This window comes from Amblyomma americanum, chromosome 1 (genome assembly GCF_052857255.1).
Source record: "Amblyomma americanum isolate KBUSLIRL-KWMA chromosome 1, ASM5285725v1, whole genome shotgun sequence".
NCBI classification, from domain to species: Eukaryota; Metazoa; Arthropoda; class Arachnida; order Ixodida; family Ixodidae; genus Amblyomma; species Amblyomma americanum.
In genome coordinates, this window is record NC_135497.1 from 364,521,344 (window position 1) to 364,547,897 (window position 26,554).

At 49.8% G+C, this 26,554-nt stretch overlaps 1 protein-coding gene across 1 annotated transcript in view; it reads right to left on the reverse strand.

Annotated features, from left to right (window-relative positions):
- Positions 1-1,772: 1,772 nt before the first annotated feature.
- Positions 1,773-26,554, reverse strand: part of LOC144100998 (uncharacterized) — a 37,473-nt gene continuing 12,691 nt past the window's right edge. The window contains exon 4 of the mRNA XM_077633971.1: positions 1,773-1,857. Coding sequence (XP_077490097.1) covers positions 1,851-1,857 — 7 coding nt within the window. The 3' untranslated portion in view covers positions 1,773-1,850. The remainder of the gene's footprint in view (positions 1,858-26,554) is intronic.

The window sequence follows — 26,554 nt, forward strand, 5'->3', positions numbered from 1 at the left end:
CTCAACTTGGGCACCTAGTTCCTTCCGTAGCTCACTGACTTAGCACCTCCACGACTCACAGGTCACCTGCCTTCTTCAGCTGCTCGCTTACTTGAGCCTCCTGCGTCCGGTTGATCTCGGCCAGCATTCTCCGAAGCTTTCCTCCGTCAGTGTGTGACGCTGACTCACATTTTCCCTTTCAAGATGCCCCGCTGTGCAGCTTGTCTACCGACTTGATCTTTCCGCTCTCCGTCGGATATCTCGAGCAGAAAGACGTAGAAAATCCTGTCTTGACCGTGCCAGTTGGTTTTTCCTCTCGATCGTGTAGAGGGAAAGAGAGTTTATGATTATAGTTAAAGGAGGCTTGTCATCTTGCAGATTCGATATTGCTCAATCACGTTGCTCAAAGACACTTCTGGAAAGGTTAACTTTTTATTAATAAACAAAGAAAGAAACAAGCAAGGAGGAAAGTTGTTTCATTTGACTGATTTGTTGTGTTACCTGAAGAAACCAGCCCTTTATTCCCGCCGAGACACCTGGTTTTGAACCCTATGTCTCCACCCTCCGTGGGGACAATAACCAGTTAGGTAAATTCACAAACGTCCACCCAATAAATTATTGGCGAACGGAAAACACAACCAGTGAACGATTGGGGAAAGGAAAACACAGCCAATCAATGATTGAGAGAAGAAGATAAGTCATCTCGACAAGCACTGTACAAGTATGTACACTCTACACCATGAAGATTTCAGAGGACTCATTTTCCTCCCTCAAGCTTTGCGAACGCTCTAGCTTTCCCATAGGTGCACGTTGCTTCAACCTCTAGTAAACTCCGTTTCGAAGAAACGCAATCTTCAAGGCCCATCTGTTAGGCACTTTCCCTCACATATTCTGTCATCATTTACAGTGGACGCATTGAGAGCATCTCATGTACAAAGTACTGCTCGCATGTTCCTTCCCTGTGCCCGAGAGCTGAGGTTGACTCCTGCTAACGAGCAGTCATTCTTCATGTCTGCAGCTAGCGGAGCAATGTCTTGTTGAGCGCTTTGTAGGCTATCAACGAGCTCCGTCATAGACACCCTATGTTTTGAGCAAAGCCGTCACAGACATGGGACAAAAGCCACGACAAACGACACGAATTAAGGTGGCTCGTCGCCGCCCGTGTGTACCCGCCTCGCCGCAAGAACGTGCGCAATGAAATGCAACCTGACGTACACACCATTCTGCGAAGAGCACGCAGGAGAGGGTGAAATACTCTCACACACGTGCACTGCACGACACTCCACTGTTGGCACCCTCCCTGGACTGTTAACCCGGCGCGTGGAACAATGTCCGGCTGCTTAGCCACCGGTGAAGTCCGTGTTTGTGTTTGCATAACACAAGCTCCAATATTGTACGCAATGCCAGCGTCCTCTAGACATCAATGTTGTATTGACGGTTGCGGCAGTAGTCGACGAAAGTAGAAAAAAAAAACGGCACAGGTATGTACGCACACCATGTTCTGCGAAGGTCTCAGTGCGTCTGCGATGTCTATTTCTCCACCTCATTGCCGGCTCCGAGATGCATTAGCAGTTTACTTAGTTGGTGAACAGAAAATACTTGCACCAACAACAATCTTATGCGTCAACGCACTTTGTAAATGAACTGCAGACAGAAAGAAGCCTACTACCTATGCTTAGTCAAAATGTGGAGAGAAGCACGGCACCTGGTTTGCAAACTATACTCTCCAAATGATTTTAAGAGATTAAGCTTTTGAATGGTTTTGGCAAATGTGTTTTAATTCGGGAACACAAGGTGTAGGACTTCACAAATTTGGCCACAACTTTGTTTCGCCACCCCACAGGTTCAGCAATACTGGGAGCGTGTAGGCATCACAACCTGAAAAAAAAAACATGCCGTTAGTACAAAAATACGAATCTTATTTGCACGGCACGAATTAAAGCGGCGAGACAGACTTTTACCCAACTGCGAAGTGACCAAAGATGCAGCCAGAGCACTGTAAGAAGAAAGAACACACCTCATGCACGGGACTGTAAACTTTGGCATGCATTGTAGAGAATCACACTACTGAAATCACTTCCAATGCACTGTAAAAAAAGCCAACTTATTTAGTGATGCATAACTGCCAGAGATAGTACAAACGCTAGGACTTAAGGAGTGCCCCTCTCCGACTGAGGTTGGAATTCTCAATGCAGATGCAGCGATTCGGCCTTCCTGCCAGTAAGTGGTAATAGCATTTCATTAGCATACCAACCTATCAGGTCGTGTAATTACACGTTTTCTGGCATTAATAAACCAGTGAGTACTGGCGGGGGTGGAGTAGGTAGGAATGCGTGGTGCTTTGAGTGAACTGGCTTGCGCCACTCGTAGTGTGAACAGACCTACACGAGCAGCAGAGAACCGAATTTCCATGTCATCGTTCGTACTGTAGCAAACAAGCGTTGCAATGATCACATGTTGATTCGTTTCGGTCACGTAGCTCGCTATTGTCTCCCTAACGTTCAGTTTGTGAACGGAGTGTTCTGTCAATCTCTGCATCTAAGCTGTCAAACTCGCAATGTCCAAGCAGACAGCAAAGCGTTCATGAGAAACTATGCTCCAAGAAAAACTAGATATTCGATTGCTCTCTCCGATCTTCAGTGCCGGCATATTTTGCTTTCATTTTTTCATCATGCATAACAAATTCAAATCTTTGTTTACATCATTCAGATGTTAGGGGCGCAGACATAAAGCTCACATTGTAGCTTGATAGTGCACCTGCCCCCCAGTACAAGGTTTCAAGTATTGGTACTTAGCCTTAGCATATACATTGGCAACAACATAAAAAAATGAATTTCGCTTGAGGAGATAATCAGCTAGACACTGTTTACAGAAGAAGAAAAGGAAAAATGCACAGCAATATTCAGACATAAAAATTGATGAGATTAAGGGAATGAGTTTAGTAGTGATGGAAAAACATAGCAGAGCATATGAGCCATTATTCGGGAATTCGTATGGCATGAGTGTGTTCTCAAAGTTCTAGCTGAACCATATTCTTAAGGAAATGTTGGTAGATAATGCTTTTTTTACCGCTTTACTAGACTGGTACTGTATTGTTGAGCTATTGGAGTTATTCTAAAGGAATAAAATAAGGTCTAGTTGTGACTTCTCGAGTCATGTTAGTAATACTTCTTGCTCTTTTTTGTATTATATGCAGCCTGCTTAGTTTAGGGTGTAGATTATTTCCCCAGATAGTAGAACAATGTTTTAGGACAGAAGCAAGCATTGAATTATAAAAAAAAATATTTTTACATTTTGCAGACGAAGAGGGTGTACTTTGCTTAAGATACCAGATATTTTTGATAACTTTTCAGCAGTCATATCAACATGTGATAACCATGATAAATGCTTTTCAAAAAAGACTCCAAATCTTTTCACAACAGGGACAACTTATAAGTTTTATGTAAAAGCTCAGTATCGCACACTAATTTATTTCTTTTGTTTTGTTTATGTCGGCAGTTAATTAGTTTAGCATGGGCCAGGTATTTAAAAGGTTGACGCCCGTTTGCTTCTTCGGTCAAGCGTTTGTACTGGTAGAGGAGAATATAGGCTGGAGTCATCAGCATGTATTAAAGTTGGTAGCAGGCCAATGAGAACGATGCCATTCATGTAGATGATAAAACGTAATGGTCCCAGTACACTTCCCTGAGGAACTCCAGCTGGAGCGGATTTTATGTCGGAGAGTTTATTGCTCATTATGATTTGATGTTTACGACATGATAGGAACGACTTCAATATGTCCAGAAAAACGCCACGGAAGCCATAGAAATTAAGTTTAGCAAGCATTGTTTGATGAATAATGGAATCAAAAGCCTTTGGGTAATCTATAAATGTACTACCTCAAAGTGCGATTGAGGCGTCCACTGCCCGCCGACAGTAGCAGCCGCTTTCTATGGAGGCGAAACACAAAAGGCACCCGTGTGTTCTGCGATGTCAGTGCACGTTAAAGATCCCCAGATGGTCGAAATTATTCCGGAGCCCTCCACTACGGCATTTCTTTATTCTCTCAGCCCCTCCTTTAACCTTTCCCTTGAGGTGCGGTTCAGGTGTCCGCCGAGATGTGACAGATACTGCGCCATTTCCTTTCCCCAAAAACCATTTTCATTTTTTTCCTTTGCGTTTCGCCTCCATCCAAACGCGGCCGGGTGCTGTGCGTTGCCAGTGCACGTTAAAGATCCCTGGGTGGTGGAAATTATTCCGGAGCCCTCCACTACGGCACCTTTTGCTTCCTTTCTACTCTCAGTCCCTCCATTATCCCGTTCCTTACGTAGCGGTTAAGGTGTCCGCGGAGTTGTGACAGTTACTGCGCCATTTTCTTTCCTAAAAACAATTTTCAATATTGTTTTCATTGCGTTTCGACTCCATCGAAACGCGGCCGCCGCGGCCGGGGGCTATGCGTTTTCAGTGCACGTTAATGATCTCCAGGTGGTCGAAGTTTTTCCGGAGCCCATCGAAAGACATCAAAACTGCCCTGGGCCTCCCCCCGTACACACCACCCAGAAAATTCTTAACATGGGGATTTCAAACACACTAGACGAGCTCATTGAGACTACCACAGTAGCACAAAAACAAGGACTCCTACGTAGCCATTCGGGGCTAAAAATACTAGAAAAGTTAGGCTTCGAACCTCGAGCGCAGCTCGGACACAGGCATGAGGAACAAACAGACGTTTCCCAAGAGACATAAGGAACAAAAATTTGGCTGTGCTTTAGCTCTGGTTAACCCTAGCTGAATTGCGAAAGTTTCGTTTCATCTGCACGTCGTCTACGCAGCGTCTCATTCCGATGCTAGAACTCAAACCGGTCTCCCGCAATTGAAGAGTCACTCCGGGACGTGGCACGACTTCTTCTAGCCGCATCTTCGTTACGACGCTTCTCGAGTCGCGCGGCGCGTTCTTCTGGCATCTCTTGAGCGCGTTCTCTCTTCCTCGCTTCATTCTGTCGTTGGTGGGTCTCTTTCGCGCTCTCCATAACGGCTACAATACACTGAAAGCGCATATATATATATATATACACACACACACACACACACATATATATATATATATATATATATATATTTATATTGATACGGGAATAAAAGAAGAGGCGGAGAGCGAGCGCGAGCGGCGAGCGCGCGGCTCTAGCACGAGGGAGATAAAACGAGAAAGCTTGGCCGCCGCCGGTCGTGCTTCGCCGGCTCTCCTCCGTACTGCTGCTATATTTCTCTGGGCGGGCCCGTGGCCACCCCGTGGCATCCCACACCGTAACATTTTGGTGGCAGCGGTGGGATCATGCCGCTCACCCGCTCCCAGAATCAAGCACCCGACGTGCCAGACGACAGGAGTCCACCACCAGCCGATAGCGCCGACGACGCGGCGGCCGGCGCCGCTAGACCTAGGCGCTCGGAGAGGCTCGGCTCTTCGCAGCAGCCGGACCCCGGTGTTGAGCGCCTCCTGGATACAGTCACCCAACGGATGGACGCATGGGAGGCCCGTCTGACTGCCCAGGCTGGGGAGATGGAAGCTCTCCGGCGCGAACTCCGTCGCCTGGTGCCAGCCGAGCCGAGCACAGGTCAGGTGCCTTTGGGCGTCCCCGCCGCCGCTGTTTACGGCTCTGCCGTCGCTGGGCCTGCGGTCGTGGCCGCCAATGGCGTGCTCGGCGCGGGTGCGTCCTCGCCGCAGTGTTCGTTGGACGTTGTGGAACTGCCCACATTTGACGGCACCATCTCGTGGGATGCTTACCGCATCCAGCTGGACGGTATTGCGGCGGCGAGAGGCTGGGACGAGCAAATGAAGGCATGGATGCTCGTTGCAAAACTGAGGGGCCGCGCCACCGAGCTGCTGCAGAACGTGCCGCCCGACCAGCTGGGCTCTTACACTGTTCTGGCGGGCCTCCTCGCCGACCACTATGGTGCCTCAGGTCAACCCCGTGTGCAGTACCACCGCCTGCGAGCCCGCCGTCAAGAGCCCGGGGAGACGTACCAGGACCTCGCCGCCGCCATTGAGCGCCTGGCTCTGCAGTCGCTGCCGGGAGCGCCTCAGAACGCCGTGGCCCTGGTCGGCACCGAGGCGTTTGTCGACGCCATCCGACTCCCCGAGGTGCAGCGCTTGGTCCGCTCTGGCCGTCCTGATTCCGTCCGCGCCGCCATGGCGCTCGCCATCGAGGCGGAATTGACTTTGCTGGCCACGCGGGGGTCGCCACCGTCTGCCGAGCGCAGCGTCCGGGTGCAGGCTCCTCGGTCCGCAGCCCCAACTGCGGCCTCTATCCGACGCCTGCGTAACGATGTCCGCATGACCTGCTTCCGCTGCGGCCTGCGGGGACACTACGCGAGGGACTGTGCCGGCCCTCCAACGTCGGGAAACGATTTGGCGGAACTCCGGGGGCACCGTTCCGCCGAATAAAGTCCGTCCCCACACTCCTTCGTTCTCCGCGTCCCCTCCTTTCGTCGGCTCCGATTACCACTGATGCTCCTTACGTGCTCGTCGACGTCGCCCTGCTTGACCGGCACGTAAAGGGCTTGGTTGACACTGGAGCGGCTGTCAATGTACTGCACAAATCGTTTGTTGCTAACGCGCCCCACCTGCTTCTGCCAGCCGCCAAAACCCGGCTCTTAGCTTTTAACGGCACCCCTGTGGAGCAAGTCGGACGTGTCGTCGTCAACCTGACAGCACTCGGAAATACCATCTCCACCGAGTTTGTTGTCGCAGACAGCCCTATTTGGCCAGTGGTCCTCGGGTGCGGGTGGTGCCAGCAAGCCGGAGTCGTCCTTAATTTTACTAGAACAAAACCACGGGCGAGCCGAACTCTCTGTGGGCCGGGCTGGCTTAGCCGGGTTTCCAGCCTCGGTGTCGCCCTGTGGCAGTCCCTGGTGTCGGCGACCAAGCGTGCCTCAGCATCTCTGCGTGACCTCGCGACGAAGTGGCCGTGTCGAGTCAAGCCGTTCGACGTCACTACCGTGACTGTGGCGTCCGCCGTGACCCTGCCACCGGGTGCGGCAACGTGGGTGTATGCCAAGCTTGACAGTCCAGTCACAGCAGACGTGCTGTTCGAACCCATCCGGTGTTCAGCTCTAGCCCGTCAGATGACCTCCCCTCGAAGCCTTCTGCCTGTGCTCAAAGGAGAGGCCCACGTATTTATACTCAACATCAGCAGCGTACCTCTCGCGCTGACTCCCGGCACGCAATTGGGTACAGCCTCAGTTTTGGACCCCGGGTCGCCAGTGGCGTCTCTGCAACCTGAAGCCCCGCCTCGCCACCCTCCAGCGCCGGCGATCCTATCATGGGAAGAATTTAACTTTGGACCCAGCCTGACCTGCGCGGAGCTCGCCTCTCTGAAGACCTTGCTGCTCGAGCATCGCAGTTGCCTTGCTCTCAGCGCCGGTGAACTCGGGTGCACTTCCTGGGCTCAACACCGGATCAACACCGAAGACCGCGGGCCCGTTCATCACCAACCTCGCCGTGTAGCGCCAGCCGAACGGAGAGTCATCCAGCAGCACGTGTGCGACATGCTTGACCAGGGAATCATTGCCCCTTCTTGTAGCCCTTGGTCCTCCCCTGTCGTCCTTGTGCGCAAGAAGGATGGAACACTCCGCTTCTGCGTTGACTATCGGAAGCTAAATGCTATTACTAATTGCGACGTGTACCCGCTGCCTCGCCTCGACGATGCGCTTGACCGCCTGAAGGGGGCCCGTTATTTTTCCACGCTAGATCTGCTCTCGGGCTACTGGCAGGTGCCTGTTCACCCCGATGATGCGGAAAAGACGGCTTTCGTGACTCCCGACGGCCTTTACCAGTTCAACCGTATGCTCTTCGGTCTCTCGAACGCTCCAGCCACCTTCCAGCGTCTCATGGACCGAGTCTTAGGCCATTTGAAGTGGACTATGGCGTTGGTCTACCTGGATGACGTAATTGTCTACGCGGCTACATTTGAAGAACACCAGAGACGCCTCAAACTCGTCCTCGAAGCCCTTACCTCTGCTGGGCTTCGCTTAAAACCAAAAAAATGTTTCTTCGGTTTCGCGGAGGTGACGTATTTGGGTCACGTTGTGAGCCGGCATGGCATCCGTCCCGACCCTGAAAAGCTAAAAGCGCTTACAGCTTACGAAGCTCCCACCACCGCCAAGGAGCTCAAAAGTTTCCTTGGATTTGCTTCGTATTTCCGTCGTTTCATTCCGGACTTTGCTAAGCGCAGCGCTCCATTGACCGCCCTGCTGAAGAAGAATGCACCGTGGAGTTGGACGCAGGCCCAACAGCTCGCGTTTCTTGACGTCAAGCACGCCCCCTCGAGCCTCCTACATTGGCCCATTACGACGAATCGGCCCCATCGTCCTCCACACGGATGCCAGCCAAGATGGGCTCGGCGCTGTCCTCCTGCAAGAAGACGAGTCTGGTGACCACAAAGTCCTAGCTTATGCCAGCCGCCAGCTTTCCGACGTTGAGCGCCGCCGCCACTCTTCAGAACTCGAGTGCCTCGCCGTTGTCTGGGCCGTCGAGAAGTTCCGTCCCTACCTGTACGGCCGTCACTTCACCATAGTCACGGACAATAGCGCTCTCACTTGGCTGCAGTCCGCCAAACATTTGAATGCCAAGATTGCACGCTGGTCCCTGCAACTTCAAGAGTACAATTTCACAATAGTGCATCGGCGCGGCTCTGCCCATCAAGATGCCGATTTCCTTTCTCGCCACCCTTGTTCCGTGACGGCTTTGACGGACCTGAGGACTGCACAAACGCAAGATCCCGCCATTGCTGCCATAATCCACTCCCTTGGCACTGCCGCCGGCGCAGGCCTCCGCCAACTACGCCGGGTCTATCGAATGAAGGACGACCTCTTGCGTCATGTGAAGCGGCTCCGTGGTCGACCACCCGTCTGGTTGCCAGTTGTGCCGGCAACACTGCGGTCGCAAATCTTGCGCGGCTTACACGACGCTCCCACGGCTGGTCACCTTGGTCGCGGCAAGATCTACGCACGAGTTTCGGAACGGTTTTGGTGGCCTAATATGTCCAGAGATGTCAAGGAACACGTGGCGTCCTGCCAGACATGCCAGTACAGAAAACCGTCCACAGGTGTAACCAAGCCACCCCCGCAGGCTTTTTCGCCACCAAGTTCACCTTTCGAGCTGGTTGGACTGGATCATTTGGGCCCGTTTCCGAAGACGCGTGCCGGCAACCGGTATGTTCTGGTTGCGATCGACTACTTCTCCAAGTGGGTCGAAGCACTGCCCGTTGCAGACACGTCGTCCGCTCATGCCGTCGCGTTTGTGGAACAGCATCTCGTTCTTCGGCACGGTGTTCCCCGGCGCCTCATCACGGACCGTGGGAGCTGCTTTATGTCCCATGAATTCGAGCGAGCCCTCCGCTCCTTCGGCATTGCGCATTCCACTACATCCGTCAATCATCCGCAGTGCAATGGCCTCGTGGAGCGTGTTAACCGTACCCTCACGGATATACTCGCATCCTACGTCGCTCCGTCCCACACAAACTGGGATCGTTTTGTTTCTGCTGCAGCTTTTGCAGTCAACACTGCAGCGCAAGAAACAACGCATGTGACGCCGTTCTCAGTCGTCTATGGCAGAACGCCCTCCATCCCTCTCGACGCGCAGTTGGGCCTTCCCCATCCTACTGCGTCACCAACTGAATCTGCTCAACGACTTCATTCCGCCCGCCTCGACGCCCAGCGCAACCTCCTCACGGCTCACGCGCGTGTGCAAGCGGCCAACGCGGCAGCACCACCACATCCCCCCTTCCGGCCCGGTGACTTGGTCCTCGTTCGCCGCACCATCCGTGCGACTGGCCGTGCCGCAAAGCTCTTGCCCCGATACCGCGGCCCTTACCGTGTCGTTGCCCGACTCGGCCCCGTGACATACCGCCTCGAAGACCTGCCAGAGCATCGACCATGCGGTGTGCACCACATTTTCCCAGAGCATGTTTCAAACATGTAGCGATATGTCTACGGCGCCTGCGGTGACTCCGACTTAGCTACCGGGTCCTCATCAGTGCCGTCGTCGCCTGCTGGCTCCATGACTTCCCCACGCAATGCAGTCCCATAAACGGATCGCCGCTCAATATGCATAAAACTCCCTGAAGTTAGCCTAACCGGTGTGGGACCTTCTTCGGCGACTGCAGACACCTTCGCCCAGCTCACACACTTCGAATTCAACGAAGAGTGTGACCGTTTGCTATCTGCGAGCCCACATTGCATCGCCCCAGGAAACCCTGCATCAAAGCACGGCCTGACTTCTCCGCCCCCCCCCCCCCGCCCCCCCCCCCCCCGGTGGAAAGGTGATACGAGAATAAAAGAGGCGGAGAGCGAGCGCGAGCGGCGAGCGCGCGGCTCAAGCACGAGGGAGATAGAACGAGAAAGCTTGGCCGCCGCCGGTCGTGCTTCGCCGGCTCTCCTCCGTACTGCTGCTATATTTCTCTGGGCGGGCCCGTGGCCACCCCGTGGCATCCCACACCGTAACAATATATATATATAAAATATAAAATAACCAAAAATTGAAGAAACATAACAGGATTTAATTCATGACGTTTCGGCTGGCGGACCAGCCTTTTTCGAGTGTAGTACAGCGTTTGAAACACGCAGTTTTTATAGAGAATGCGCGAGGTACAAAGTTTACAAGTTTACAGCAAAGCACGAGTTCAGAACACTTGGGGGGAGGGAAGAGACATTTTTTAACATAGGAAGAGAGAGAATTGGTGCAGGTGTTCCGGAGAGGCCGATTTTTTTTAATAACAAAAGAACAATAAGATTAAGATAATAAAAATATAAAAAAGGGAGATTCTTTCCCACCACCTCAGGGCTGTTTTGAAAAGGCCCTCGAGGTGTCGCTCCTCTCAGGATTTTGGTGACGAGCGTGAAGGGCTCCACCCCTGTACAAGGAGGAAGCGACCTTCCAGAGAAACAGGTAGGGGGGGGGGGGAAGGAGGGGGAGTAAAGAGGAATGCAAACAAGGCCTCTATTAAAGAAAAAAAGACGAAAAAAAGAGAAAAAAGGAAAGTAGTGAAAAAAAGAAAAGAAGAGCCATTGTACAAGGCTTGGTAATATGCATTCAGAGAAGGGTGGTGGCAACACGAGAGAATAGAGAATAGGACATTAAAGAAATGAAAAAAGGAAAAAAAAAGAAAAAAGAGAAAAAAGGGGGATTCTTTTCCACCACCTCAAGGCTTGGTGACAAGCGTGAAGGGCTTGACCCCTGTACATGCAGAAGGCAACATACCAGAGGAACGGGTAGGGGGGAAGGGAGGGGGTAAAGAGGACTGCCAACGAGGCCTCTAAAAAAAGAAGAGAAAAAAAAACAAAAACACAACGACAAAAAGAATAAGACAAAGAAAGAAAGTTAGGGGAAAAAAGGAAAGAAGAGCCATTGTACAAGACTTGGAAATATCCATTCAGACAAGGGTTGTGGCAACACGAGGGAAATCAAATAATACAAGTTCCTAATCAATCCTTAGAAGGGCACTCCGTACACACGCATACAGATACAGACAAAAGACAAGGCTAACAATAAATCCAACACCAGAAACGAACTGCAATGAGTCGGAAGTACAATCTACCGCAAGACAAATGACCATTCAGAGTAAACAATTCATCAATGTATGAAGCGAAGACCGACATGACAGCAAAAAAATGAGGGGGGATAACAGCAAATGGGTGACAATATAATACAATGCGCGACAATACAAGATTAGAATAATAATAAAAAGGGAAAAGAAAATAGCAGTAAATGTGGGACAATGGAAGTGAATAAAGTGGAACGTCAATGGGAACCAAAATTGGACCAAATTACGCTAATATATTCACGGCTGTGCTTGAGACGAAATTCCTCAACAACTTTCTTTTTAAACCAATATTTTACAGAAGATTCATCGATGACATATTTATGGTCTGGACACATGGTGAAGAAAAACTCACTAAGTTTATTTCGGACTTCAACAGCACTCATCCTAACATCTCGTTTTCCTTGTCGCATTCAGTCTCGACAATGAATTTTCTTGACGTCCAGGTGACCATCACGAATAACAAACTTGAGACAACAGTCTACAGAAAACCCACCGACCGTCACCAGTACCTACACTACTAGAGCAGTCACACTCGCCACTGTAAAACATCCATCGCTTACAGTCCGTCCCTACGTTTTCGTAGGATTTGCTCTAAAGAAGGCGACTTTGAATCAAACTGCGAGCAACTCCGTGTGGACCTAGCACGACAGAGGCACCCATTGTCAGTCATCGACGATTCAGTCAAGAAAGCTTGAAAGCATGACCGGCGCGAACTCATAAATGGCAAAAAGCAGCCACGCCCGGACTATCAAGTCAATCTGGTCCTTACCCATTCGGCTTCAATGCCCAATGTTAGCACAATTCTTAAAAAAACACAACATTCTTCAACAGAGTGAAAAGATGAAAAAAGTTATCCCTGATCCGCCACGTGTTGTGTATAGGCGCGCAAGGAACATCCGGGATATGATAACATCGTCTACAATCGGCAACCGTAGCTTCAGAGGATCCGCGCCATGCAATAAACCTAGGTGCAAACTCTGTCCGATGATGACAACAACAACCAATGCTAAAAGCACAGCGTCATCCTTCTCATTTAAGATAAAAGGTAACTTTACATGCGACAGCGCTAATGTTGTCTGCCTCCTGGAATGTGGCACCTGTAAAGCTCAGTACGTAGGGCAGACAGTTACACCATTCAGAATTCGCATCAACAACCACAGATCACATGTGCGGACACAGCCAAATCTCCCACTTTCAAAACATATCAACAACTTTGGGCACCCATTCGATAACTTTACAGCTATTGTACTCCAATCGGGGTTCAAAACAAATTATGGCCGCGAGAGCTGTGAATCGTACCTGATTCACAAATTAACGCAGTATCGAGCGGCATTAACGAAACAGTAGGCCGGCTATCATGCTTACACACTCAATAGATGTAACAAATAGTTATCCCAGACTCCTAGAATAAATAATTCTCTCAGGCTATCAAAAACAATTATCCCAGACACATAGAACGGGCGGCAGCATGCATAACAAGCATAGCTTCCGATGTGTTTTCCTTTTTTCACTTTCATTGTAACCAGTTTTTTCACTTGCATTGTCCCACATTTACTGCTATTTTCTTTCCCCTTCTTATTATTATTCTAATCTTGTATTGTCGCGAATTGTATTATATTGTCACCCATTTGCTGTTATCCCCCCTCATTTTTTTGCTGTCATGTCGTTCTTCGCTTCATACATTGATGAATTGTTTACTCTGAATGGTCATTTGTCTTGCGGTAGATTGTACTTCCGACGCATTGCAGTTCGTTTCTGGTGTTGGATTTATTGTTAGCCTTGTCTTTTGCCTGTATCTGTATGCGTGTGTACGGAGTGCCCTTCTAAGGATTGATTAGGAACTTGTATTATTTGATTTCTCTCGTGTTGCCACAACCCTTGTCTGAATGGATATTTCCAAGTCTTGTACAATGGCTCTTCTTTCTTTTTTCCCCTAATTTTCTTTCTTTTTCTTATTCTTTTTGTCTTTCTGCATTTGTTTGTTTTTTTCTCTTCTTTTTTTAGAGGCCTCGTTGGCATTCCTCTTTACCCCCCTCCCTTCCCCCCTACCGGTTCCTCTGGAATGTTGCCTTATGCATGTACAGGGGTCAAGCCCTTCACGCTTGTCACCAAGCCCTGAGGTGGAGGAAAAGAATCCCCCCTTTTTTTCTCTTTTTTTTCTTTTTTTCTTTTTTTTCTTTTTTTAATGTTCTATTTTCTATTCTCTCGTGTTGCCGCCACCCTTCTCTGAATGCATATTACCAAGCCTTGTACAATGGCTCTTCTTTTCTTTTTTTCACTACTTTCATTTTTTCTCTTTTTTCGTCTTTTTTCTTTATTAGAGGCCTTGTTTGCATTCCTCTTTACTCCCTCTCCTTCCCCCCCCCCCCCCTACCAGTGTCTCTGGAAGGTAGCTTCTACCTTGAACAGGGGTGGAGCCCTTCACGCTTGTCACCAAAATTCTAAGAGGAGCGACACCTCCAGGGCCTTTTCAAGGCAGCCCTGAGGTGGTGGGAAAGAATCTCTCTTTTTTATATTTTTATTATCATAATCTTATTGTTCTTTTGTTATTAAAAAAATCGGCCTCTCCGGAACACCTGCACCGATTCACTCTCTTCCTATGTTAAAAAAATGTCTCTTCCCTCCCCCCAAGTGTTCTGAACTCGTGCTTTGCTGAAAGCTTGTCAACTTTGTACCTCGCGCAAACTCTATAAAAACTGCGTGTTTCAAACGCTGTACTACACTCGAAAAAGGCTAGTCCTCCAGCCGAAACGTCGTGAATGAAATCCTGTTATGTTTCTTCAATTTTTGGTGATTATATATATATATATATATATATATATATAGCTGTGAAAACATGAGGTACTTGACTGCTTAAAATAATATACATCGAGGTATACGCTTCATTTAAGGAAGCATTTTTATTTGACTCGACGTTTCGACCGGAGGACCGATCTTTTTCAAGAGTGACCATACAGTGCATGGGCGCGTGTTCTTATAGCATGGGACTTGACACACAGAAGGCTTAAAAAGAAAATAAATAAAGAAAAGTAAAGGAAAAGGGGGAGGGGGCGGCCGGGAGAACAGAACACAACTGACACCTATGGCATATTAGGGAAGCAAAGGTGGCGCGTCGCGTACCCGTGAACTCACTGCACACACACACACACGCACACACGAAGCGAAAGAGGGAGGCCGGGCTGGGTGCGCACGCGGCTACTGCGACAAGAAAAAAGAAAAAAAGAAAGAGAGAGAGAAGCAAAAGCAGAGAAAAAGGGGAAAGCAAAGAAGCAATGTGGTGAGGCTTAACAAAAGAAGGGATGCGTCCGCCAATTGTGGGTTTCGGTATGCCTCTGTCCGCGTATGTACGGCCCTGAGCGGATCCGAAAGATGGCCCGGACGAGGCGGAACAGGTTGAGACCGCCCAAAGTGGCTCCACATGTTGACACGCGAGCCGCTAAAACCAGATGAGCTTCCCATAGGAGGACCAGATGGAAAGGCTTGTTGACAGGAATGCAAAAAAACAAGAGATATAGCACAGAGAAAATTTTAAAAATAAAAAAAAATATAAAAATATATAATGACCAGAAAAGAAGAAAGAGATGTGGACATATGGCCCTCGCGGGACCAAAGAATGAGTTGAACGGCAGATGGAAACAAGCCGAAACTGACATGCAACAGGGGTATGACCTCAGACGAATCAGTCAGTGGTGGTACTTTGTCTATTAGGGTTGAAATTTTGTTTGGTTTCTGCCATCGAAAGAGACGATAGGGTGCCATGGTTTTCGTTGATGCCCTTTTGCACTCTGTTAATTTTGAAAATAAAGTATGATTCGCGTTGTTCGCGCTCCCGGGTGTTTTTAAAGCTACTCTGCAATATCGTTACTTTAAGTTTGTCAAACTCGTGGCCTTTTTCGCGGAGGTGTCTCGATAGTGGGAGGCCAGAGAGAGATTGAGTATGTGAGCGGTGGTTATTAAATCTTAATCGGAAGGAATTGTCTGTTTGGCCAATGTACTGCATCTGACATTCGCCACACTCGAGCATGTAAACAACATTACTGGAATCGCAGTTTAAGTCCTCTCGGATAACATGTTTGAAATCTGAATGGGTACTTTTAGTCAGTACTGTGGTTTGCATGTGTTTGCAAACTTGGCATCTGCTCTTTCCGCAAGGTGTGCAACCCACCGGCCTCGGTTTATTAACCGTTGAGTGCACAAGATGATTTTGTAAATTTTTTGGCCTTCTGTATGTTACCCGGGGGAACAATGCAAAATGTTTTCAGAGCCGCTCACTTTGTTCTATGATATTGAAGTGTTTTTGAAGGATTTTGTTAATATTTGGTAGGTTGTCTGTGAGTGTCAGTACTAGATTAGAGCGATGCGGTGTTGGCGGGGATTCCGCAGGGATGTGATTACGGTTAGTAACTTCCGCCCTTTTAATGGCATCGTCGATGATTGAAGGCGGGTAGGGCTGTTTCTTTAGAATTTCGCCCATGTGTTTAGCATTTTTTTGAATATCTGCTCGAGAGCAAATGCGTTTGAATCGGATGGCCTGTGAGTACGGAATTGAAGTTTTGCAATGGCGTGGTTGGCAACAGTTGAAATGAAGATACTGTTGTCTGTCTGTGGGTTTTTTATAAACGCTAGTGATTAATGCACCCCTGTCAACACGAACAAGCACATCAAGGAAGTTAATGCTATTAGTTGAGTACGTGTGTGTGAAAGAGATATTTGGATGTATGTTGCTGAATGAGGTGATAAACTGAATTAGTTTTTCCTCTGTCTCTGCCCAAATTATGAATATGTCACCAAGAAAACGTTTGTAAAAAGCCGGTTTGGTTAGATATGAGAAAAGGAAGTCTGATTCAATTTTGTTCATAAATATGTTGACGTAATTTGGTGCCATTTTTGTGCCAATAGCCGTACCACTCGTTTGAAGATAATATGAGTTATTGAATTCGAAAGTGTTAAGTTTAAGGACCAAATTTGCAAGCGCTTCGATGGCACTTGGACTGGGAGAGTCTAGGATTCTGTGTTCTTCATAGGCTCCGACCATGGCCTGTATTCCGTCGTCATGGGGGATATTAGTGTAAAGTGACACCACGTCCTTGGTAACTAGGAAAGCGCCATGAGGGAAGGTGACATCGGATAATTCTCTCAGGAAGTGGCTGGTATCTCGTATGTAAGATGGATGTTTCGGAGGTATATGTTTGATGAGGGAATCGATGTAATCAGAGATCGGTTCTGTCAGTGTGCCGACACCAGAAACAATATGTCGCCCCGGATGGTTCTCTTCGTGTATTTTCGGAAGGATATGAAAGCGCCCCGTGGAGGCATTTTTTGGCGTCAGCGCCTCACTTATTCGCCATGGTAATTCACCTTCATCGGTTAGTTTCGAGTTTTTGCTATGATTCTCGGCCATGACCGAACACCTGGAGAGCCACACCTTCCGGAAAATATAATCAACCTATCAAGCTCACAACGCACTCCCGATGAAAAGTCCCTTTTATCACGCGGCCTAAAATTCGGCCCGAATAATGGGCAGTATAATGAATGACAATTACTCAAGGATCTGGACGACTTTTCCCGAACACTTAGACTACGGGAATACTTTTTCGACAAACCAAGCCAAAATAATGCCTTTTGCCCGAAATCTCATTAACAGTGGACGCCCAAAAATGGCGGAGATAAATATCTAGACCTATATATTAAAGCGGTACAGAAGGACATATTGCAGGCCATCGGGACACGAAAATCTGGCCCACCCAACCTCACAAAAACAACGTAACGCTTTAGACTCACTTGGGAAACGAACCGACATCGTCATTAAGCCCGCCGACAAGGGTGGAGGCATAATTATTTTGGACAAAGATGATTATATTCACGAGGCCAACCGCCAACTCAACGGCTCAAAATTCTATAAGAAACTATCATCAGACCCCACCTCTGAACACAATAGGATCATAGCAAAAACTCTGTATAAACTAACCGATGAAGGTGAATTACCATGGCGATTAAGGCGCTGACGCGAAAAAATGCCTCCACTGGGCGCTTTTATATGCTCCGAAAATACACAAAGAGAACCATCCGGGGCGACCTATTGTTTATGGTGTCGGCACACTGACAGAACCGATCTCCGATTACATCGATTCCCTCATCAAACATATACCTCCGAAACATCCATCTTACATACGAGATACTAGCCACTTCCTGAGAGATATATCCGATGTCACCTTCCGTCATGGCGCTTTCCTAGTTACCATGGACGTGGTGTCACTTTACACTAATATCCCCCATGACGACGGAATACAGGCCATGGTCGGAGCCTATAAAGAACACAGAATCCTAAACTCTCCCAGTCCAAGTGCCATCGAAGCGCTTGCAAATTTGGTCCTTAAACTTAACACTTTCGAATTCAATAACTCATATTATCTTCAAACGGGTGGTACGGCTATGGGCACAAAAATGGCACCAAATTACGCCAACATATTTATGAACAAAATTGAATCAGACTTCCTGTCCTCATATCCTACCAAACCGGCTTTTTACAAACGTTTTCTTGATGAAATATTCATAATTTGGGCAGAGACAGAGGAAAAACTAATTCAGTTTATCACCTCATTCAGCAACATGCATCCAAATATCTCTTTCACACATACGTACACAACTAATAGCATTAACTTTCTTGATGTGCTTGTTCGTGCTGACAGTGGTGCATTAATCACTAGGGTTTATAAAAAACCCACAGACAGACAAAAGTATCTTCATTTCAACTGTTGCCACCCACGACATTGCAAAACTTCAATTCCGTACTCACAGGCTATCCGATTCAAACGCATTTGCTCTCGAGCAGAAGATTTTCAAAAAAATGCTAGACACATGGGCGAAATTCTAAAGAAACAGCGCTACCCGCCTTCAATCATCGACGATGCCATTAAAAGGGCGGAAGTTACTAACCGTAATCACATCCCTGCGGAATCCCCGCCAACACCGCATCGCTCTAATCTAGTACTGACATTCACAGACTACCTATCGAATATTACAAAAATCCTTCAAAAACACTTCAATATCATAGAACAAAGTGAGCGGCTCTCAAAAATTTTTCCATTGGTCCGCCGGGTAACATACAGAAGGCCAAAAATTTACAAAATCACCTTGTACACTCAACGGTTAATAAACCGAGGCCGGTGGGTTGCACAACTTGCGGAAAGAGCAGATGCCAAGTTTGCAAACACATGCAAACAACAGCACTAACTAAAAGTACCCATTCAGATTTCAAACATGTGTGATGACCCCCATAATGCGCAGGTCCACACGGGACGGAGAGGCAAAGAGACACCGTATGGCTCAGTTTAAACAAACAGGTATATTCAATAATTACACATGATTAAGATTATACATCAGAGGCTGGGGCGTCCGAGCTTACGTGCCGACGACTTCATGGGGGCGATGGAGTGGCTCCAGAGTTGGGCTCGAGCGGTTGCTGGCAGAAGCTGCACGCCGACGGGCTTCGGCGCTGAAGGCCCTCTTGGCGAACGATGTCGTCCTGAGCGTTCCTTCTTCCGTACTGCTTCTCGATTTTTATATCCTCTTCTCCACACCCCCTAGGGTGAGGACGCCCACGCCGGAGGGGAAGGAGGGGGGGCTAGGGCTTTCACTTGGGCGCACAAACATACCACCGCACTTATTGTCTCGCCCCCCTCACGTGTTGAGTCCGAGGGAAAGAATGTTGTCTTCGCGGTAGCGCATAGCGTCGGCTGTGGTACGGCGCGCTCTGGATCGCTGACAGTTCCCTTGTCCTGGAATGTGCCCGGGAGGGCCGCACCTGGAACGGCCACGCAAATTGGGGAGGATAAAGCCTGTTTCCCCGCGGCGGCGGCGGCGGGTCCGGCTGGGTCCGGTTGGGCCCAAACCCCTTCGTTCCGGTCGTCACTCAAAGTGCATGGCTGGGCAATTGATGACGCCGCTGTCATCTGGGTCCCCGTCCACGCCGCGCCGTGGAACGCGGAACCTCGCAGCACACACAAGGAATGTACCTCGTAGCACACACAAGAAATGCACCTCGTAGCACACACAAGGAATGCACCTCGTAGCACACAAGGAATGTCACACTCGCTCACCCTCCAGAAGAATGTTCTCCGAACATTTGAGTCCCTGCAGCTCCCCTTGTCTTTCTGAATCGCCTCGCACAGTGCGTCCGACAAAACACTTTTCGCTGCACTCAACACCACTGCACAACACCATATGCCTCCGCTGTCATAACTGGCGTCTCCAGGGGCAGCACTGATCTTTTACAGATAAACATGAAACTCAGCACCCAAGCCTCTCCTTTCTAGTCCAAACTGGACGAAATAAATTTACCACAGTTACAAAGGAGCTCCCACTTCTAGCACGATCACGGCACACACAAAAATATAGATAACGAAAGGAAGTAGGGCAGGTTCTGCATGCGCTCCGCATGCTCTCCTGTGAAGGTGTTACTTAATGACAGAAAGGTTTAACTACCAACTCCGATAACTTAACACATAAGCACATAGCAATGTTATGAGCTGTGGCATTACACAATTCTAACCAGTTCAAAACTCCGCTCTGTTTACGCCATTAGTCCGACTTAGCTTTCCGATTTCGCAGCGGATATCGGCCTTCATGAGTCATACTAAGTAAGTCTGTGACCCTTTGTCTGCTTTGGGACTCGCGAGGGCTCGTGGCAGGAGCCTCTCCTGGCGTTATCTGCGCGCCAACCTCGCGCGCTTCTTCTTCTAGCAATGCATGAAGTAAATCCGGTGACATTCCGGCCGTCACCTCTGGCGCCTGCCGAACAAATGCAGGAGAGGGCGTTTCTTGCGAACTATCTGCGCGCTCCGCTTCACTTCTGTCCCCATCAAAATCCGCGCTTTCCCTTTCCTCATTTCGTGAATACTGAACCGGTGCCGACTTGAGGCGATTTGCGTGTATCCTTATCAAGCGCCGGTTCACGTCTCGGACTCTGAAGTTTACCGGAGAAAGCTTCTCGACAACCTCGCACGATCCTCTCCACTTCGTCTGGAACTTACGAGCTAGCCCAATCTGCCTTTGGCAGTTTTCAATGTACACGCTGTCCCCCACATTAAACTGCGCGTCTCTAGCACTGCGATCGTGCACCTCCTTTTTGCGCTTCGCCGCTTTCTTTAAGGCCTCCTTTGCGATGTCCCTCGCCACTTGCAAGCGCGATTCTAGCTCCACCTTATAGTCGTCCAGTGAAGCGTATGGGACACGACGGGGGCCCTCTGGCACTTCACTAGGCTGGTCCGGGTCTCGGCCGTAGAGAAGAAAGAATGGCGATTCGCCCGTGCTCTCGTGTGCTGCGGAATTGTAGGCAAACATTGCATACGGGAGCCACAAGTCCCAGTCCCGCTGGTCGCGCGAAACAAAATGCGACAGGAACCCGGCCACGCTTTGGTTCAGTCGCTCCACCGCGCCGTTGCAAGCCGGATGGTACGGTGTTGTCTGCTTCTTAGCGATCTTAAGCAGCTCGCAAACTCTCCTCATTAGCTGCGACACGAAGTTCGTTCCCCGATCTGTCAAGAGTTGCCTCGGGGGTCCATGTCGGAGCACGATCTGTTCGACAAATGCTCTTGCAACCGTGTCTGCCTTCTGATCGGGGAGTGCTACCGCTTCCGCGTATTTTGAAAGGTGGTCGACAAATACTAAAATGTACTTGTTTCCGGTAGTGGCCGTGGGCAAGGGGCCCATTATGTCCATACCTGTCCGCTCGAAGGGAGCCGAAACCTCAGGGAACGGCTGAATTGGAGCTGGTCTTCGTCCCTTGGGTGTTTTTCTTTTGAGACAGGAATGACACTTCGCACAGTAGTCTCTAACATCCTGTCGCATGCCACTCCAAAAGTACAAACGCTCCACACGCCTGCGTGTCTTCCCTACGCCAAAATGACCGGCGCATGGCGCATCGTGAAACGCGCGAAGAACCCTTTCTGTCCACGACCGAGGTATGACGACTCTCTCCCAAGCGGTTTTCTCTGGTCTCCCTTTCCTGGTTGGCCTCGTGCGCCAACACAGGGTGCCGTCTTTGCCAATGAAATAACCTAGCTGTTCGGGGTGAGACGGTGCGCCCTCTAAGCTTTCGATTATTCGCTTCAGGTCAGGATCTTTGCACTGCTCTGTGCGTAGTTCGGCGGGGTCGACTACGGGGACAAACTCATCTATAGCTGCCACGGCAGCTGTGCGGCTGAGTGCATCAGCATTCAGATGTGTCTTTCCTGATTTGTGCTCAACTTCAAAGCAGTATTCCTGCAGGTGTAGATTCCATCTAGCGAGTCGCGAGCTAGGGTCCCTGACACTCATCACCCATTTCAGAGGATGGCAGTCTGTGACTAGCTTGAATTTGCGGCCGTAAAGGTAGCATCTGAAGTGCTTTACTGCCCAGACAACGGCGAGGCACTCCCTTTCCGTAGCTCCGTACTTTTGCTCTGTGGGGCTCAGCTGTCGGCTAGCAAAAGCAACGGGATGTTCTTTGCCCTCGATAACCTGAGATAGCACGGCACCAACTGCGAACTTTGACGCATCTGTGGCCATAACGAAGGGCAAACTAAAATCTGGGTGGCGCAACAGCGGTGCACTCATTAGCTTCCCTTTCAGGGCCCCAAAAGCATTCTCCGCGTTTTCGTCCCAGCGAAAGGCGACATTTTTGGCTGTTAAGGCGGTGAGCGGCTTAGCGAGCTTGGCGAACTCCTCTATGTGCCTTCGGTAGTAACCGATCAGGCCGAGAAACTGCCGGACCTGGCGGACGCTAGTCGGGGATGGAAAATCCGAGACACACCTTAGTTTCTCAGGGTCCGGTCGCACGCCGTCAGCTGAAACAACGTGCCCGAGGTATTTCACCTCGTTTTTGAGGAATTGGCACTTAGAGGGCTTCAGCTTGAGACCCGCTGCTCTTAGTCGCACCAAACCCTGCTCAATATCGCGCAAATGGTTATCAAAACTGTCACTGTATATGATAATGTCATCCATATACACGAAGCACAGCCTCCCCAGAAGACCTGCCAGGATAACATCAGCGGTTCTCTGCCAGACAGCAGGGCTGTTGGCCAGACCCATCGGCATTCTTTTCCATTCATAGTGCCCTGAGGGCGTGTTGAATGCCGTTTTCTCGGCATCTGCCGGATCCATTGCTATCTGCCAGAATCCCGCCGCCATGTCCACTATCGTGAAGTACCTGGCAGAGCCCAGCTGAGAAAGCGTCTCCTGTATATTGGGGATGGGGTATGGATCGATGCGAGTTACGGCATTTAGTTTGCGGTAGTCCACTACCAATCGATACGAGCCATCTGGCTTTTCCACCAATAGTGCTGGTGCTCCCCAGGGTGACTTTGAGTGTTCGACAATGCCGCGATCAATCAGGTCCTGCACCTGCCGCTCCATCTCCCCACGTTGGGAGTAAGGAATCCTGTACGCACGCTGGTAAACGGGCGATGAAGTGCCGGTTTCTATCCTGTGCTTTATAACGCCACAGCAGCCCAAATCCAGGTTGGACGCGGCGAATACCTCCGAGTAGTCGTTCAGCAAACCAGCCAGAGCCTCCCTCTCCCTGGAATTTACGTGAGAAAGATCGAATGACACCTTTGGAGCAGCCGGAGGACTAGCATGCTCTACAGTTGCGAGTACCGTATCGGTGGGCTCACGTTTCTCTATCGCAGAGGTGAAGAAAGCCAATGTTTTGTTCTTGGGAAGGCTCAGTGGCTGCTGGCTACAGTTAACCACCCGTAGGGGCACTCTGTGGGCGTCATTAACTGTCACGAGGCACGCGGCTGCCTTCAGGCCATTGCTGAGAGAGTCGACCGGCTCAAGCACTCCCACGGCGCCGCTCTCTACATCTGAAGGCACAAAAGCGTACAAAATGTGCTCCGACCAAGGAAGGACGACCGCCTCATCGACCAGCCTGACGGCAACCCGCGAATATACCTTCTCCAATGATCCCACTGTTTGACGGGTGTCAATATCGGTAATGCGAATCTCAGCCCCTCTCCTGTTCAAAAACGGAACTTTTGATCCGCCCGCATTAACCTCTTCCTCAGAGAATGAGACTACTACCTTCCCTTTTCTCAAAAAATCCTGCCCTAATATACCTGACACTCCGTTTGGCAGAGACACCGTGTCCGGGCATACGTAGCAGGGGTGCTCCAATGCAATTCCGCCGAGAGAGAAGTGTAACCGGTAGAGTCCACTTATGCCAAGAAGATCCCCCGTTATGCCTACAAATTTGGTTGCCATACCACCAGACGCTTCCAACACCTCGCGGTCCCCCTTCCTTCGAAGCGTGTTAAAACTGCTCTCCTTAACCAATGTCACCTTTGACCCCGTATCTATCAACAATTCCATGCAACAACCATTTAACTTGCAACGCACAACAGGGCATGCCTCGTCGGCCACACAAACTACCACCACCTCATCATCCACTGCTCCCTCCCCACGCTCCTCAGGCTGGGGAGGACTAACTAGTTTTTTGTCTCGGTATCTGGAGCCCCGCTGTAGGCTTGCTTAGGGCGTGTCTCGCCTGCTTCTCTTTGTGGCTCCCCACGGCGCACGTTTTGGCAGAACCTGGCGATGTGTCCGCGACCCTGGCAAGCGAAGCATACGATTTCTTCAAAATCTCGCATACCGCGCCTGTAGCTTTGTGGCGGTCTCCGGTTTCCAGCGAATGGGCACTGTTGAGCGCGCGCTTCAACCTGGCGTTCCACCTGCTGAGATAGCAGCTTTTCTAAGCGATCTAACCGCTCTGTCAAGAGAGCAACCTCAGGGTTGAGCACCGCTCTCTCTATGACGCGTACTCTCGCTGCGGCTGTCGTTAACGCCTCATTTCGTTCCTCATCCAATGCGGCCGCCAAGGCTTGGTCGAAATTGCTCGGCTTGCGCGAGAGCACGAACCGGCGCACGGGGTCTTGCAGACCAGCCACGAACAAAGCGGTCATTTCCTCTTTAAGAAGATCCTCCGCGTATTTCTTCCTTAGCTGGTCTCCTTCCTCCTCCCTGCTTAACGTATCGCACGCTAAGCGCTGAAGCCGCGACGCAAACGTTCGCACGTCCTCCCCTACCATCTGTCCGGCGTCACGGAACCTCTGTACCCGCACGTGACGTGGTTCAGTGTCGAAATGCTCAAACGCGAGCTTCTTAAATTCCGCAAATGATTTTGTGGATTTTACTTTTTCGTCTCGCCATGTAAAATCATGAGCAGCTCCTGCCATCTTACACCTCGCCATTCCCAGCATTTGAGCATCGGACCATCCCCCCATTTTCCTAATCTCTTCTAGCATGGAAAAGAAATCGCAGATTGGAACCCCTGTCTTATCTCCCGTAAACGTCGGAATGACGCTTCCTAATGCCAGCATGCTTGCTCCGAGCGACGGCTGTGGAGTGGGAGCTCCCTCAGATAAAGACATTTTTTTTTCAAGCCCTCCGGTGCCTCAAGCCTCTCAAATGGGGGTAAAAGTCCCACAATCAGTCCCGTGATTCCCTTTTGATTACAATTTTGAAGTCATGAATGTCGCAACATTCAGAGGACATTTGCTTTTGAGACCCCACTTCTGACACCAGTGTGATGACCCCCATAATGCGCAGGTCCACACGGGACGGAGAGGCAAAGAGACACCGTATGGCTCAGTTTAAACAAACAGGTATATTCAATAATTACACATGATTAAGATTATACATCAGAGGCTGGGGCGTCCGAGCTTACGTGTCGACGACTTCATGGGGGCGATGGAGTGGCTCCGGAGTTGGGCTCGAGCGGTTGCTGGCAGAAGCTGCACGCCGACGGGCTACGGCGCTGAAGGCCCTCTTGGCGAACGATGTCGTCCTGAGCGTTCCTTCTTCCGTACTGCTTCTCGATTTTTATATCCTCTTCTCCACACCCCCTAGGGTGAGGACGCCCACGCCGGAGGGGAAGGAGGGGGGCTAGGGCTTTCACTTGGGCGCACAAACATACCACCGCACTTATTGTCTCGCCCCCTCACGTGTTGAGTCCGAGGGAAAGAATGTTGTCTTCGCGGTAGCGCATAGCGTCGGCTGTGGTACGGCGCGCTCTGGATCGCTGACAGTTCCCTTGTCCTGGAATGTGCCCGGGAGGGCCGCACCTGGAACGGCCACGCAAATTGGGGAGGATAAAGCCTGTTTCCCCGCGGCGGCGGCGGCGGGTCCGGCTGGGTCCGGTTGGGCCCAAACCCCTTCGTTCCGGTCGTCACTCAAAGTGCATGGCTGGGCAATTGATGACGCCGCTGTCATCTGGGTCCCCGTCCACGCCGCGCCGTGGAACGCGGAACCTCGCAGCACACACAAGGAATGTACCTCGTAGCACACACAAGGAATGCACCTCGTAGCACACACAAGGAATGCACCTCGTAGCACTCAAGGAATGTCACACATGTTATCCGTGAGGACTTAAACTGCGATTCCAGTAATGTTGTTTACATGCTCGAGTGTGGCGAATGTCAGATGCAGTACATTGGCCAAACAGACAATTCCTTCCGATTAGGATTTAATAACCACCGCTCACATACTCAATCTCTCCCTGGCTTCCCACTATCGAGACACCTCCGCGAACAAGGCCACGAGTTTGACAAACTTAAAGTAACGATATTGCAGAGTAGCTTTAAAAACACCCGGGAGCGCGAACAACGCGAATCATACTTTATTTTCAAATTTAGCACAGTGCAAAAGGGCATCAACGAAAACCATGGCACCCTATCGTCTCTTTCGATGGCAGAAACCAAACAAAATTTCAACCCTAATAGACAAAGCACCACCACTGACTGAGTCGTCTGAGGTCATACCCCTCTTGCATGTCAGTTTCGGCTTGTTTCCATCTGCCGTTCAACTCATTCCTTGGTCCCGCGAGGGCCATATGTCCCCTTCTCTTTCTTCTTTTTTGGTCAATATATATTTTTGTATATTTTTTTATTTTTTAAAACTTCTCTCTGCAATATCTCTTGTTTTTTTGCATTCCTGTCAACAAGCCTTTCTATCTGGTC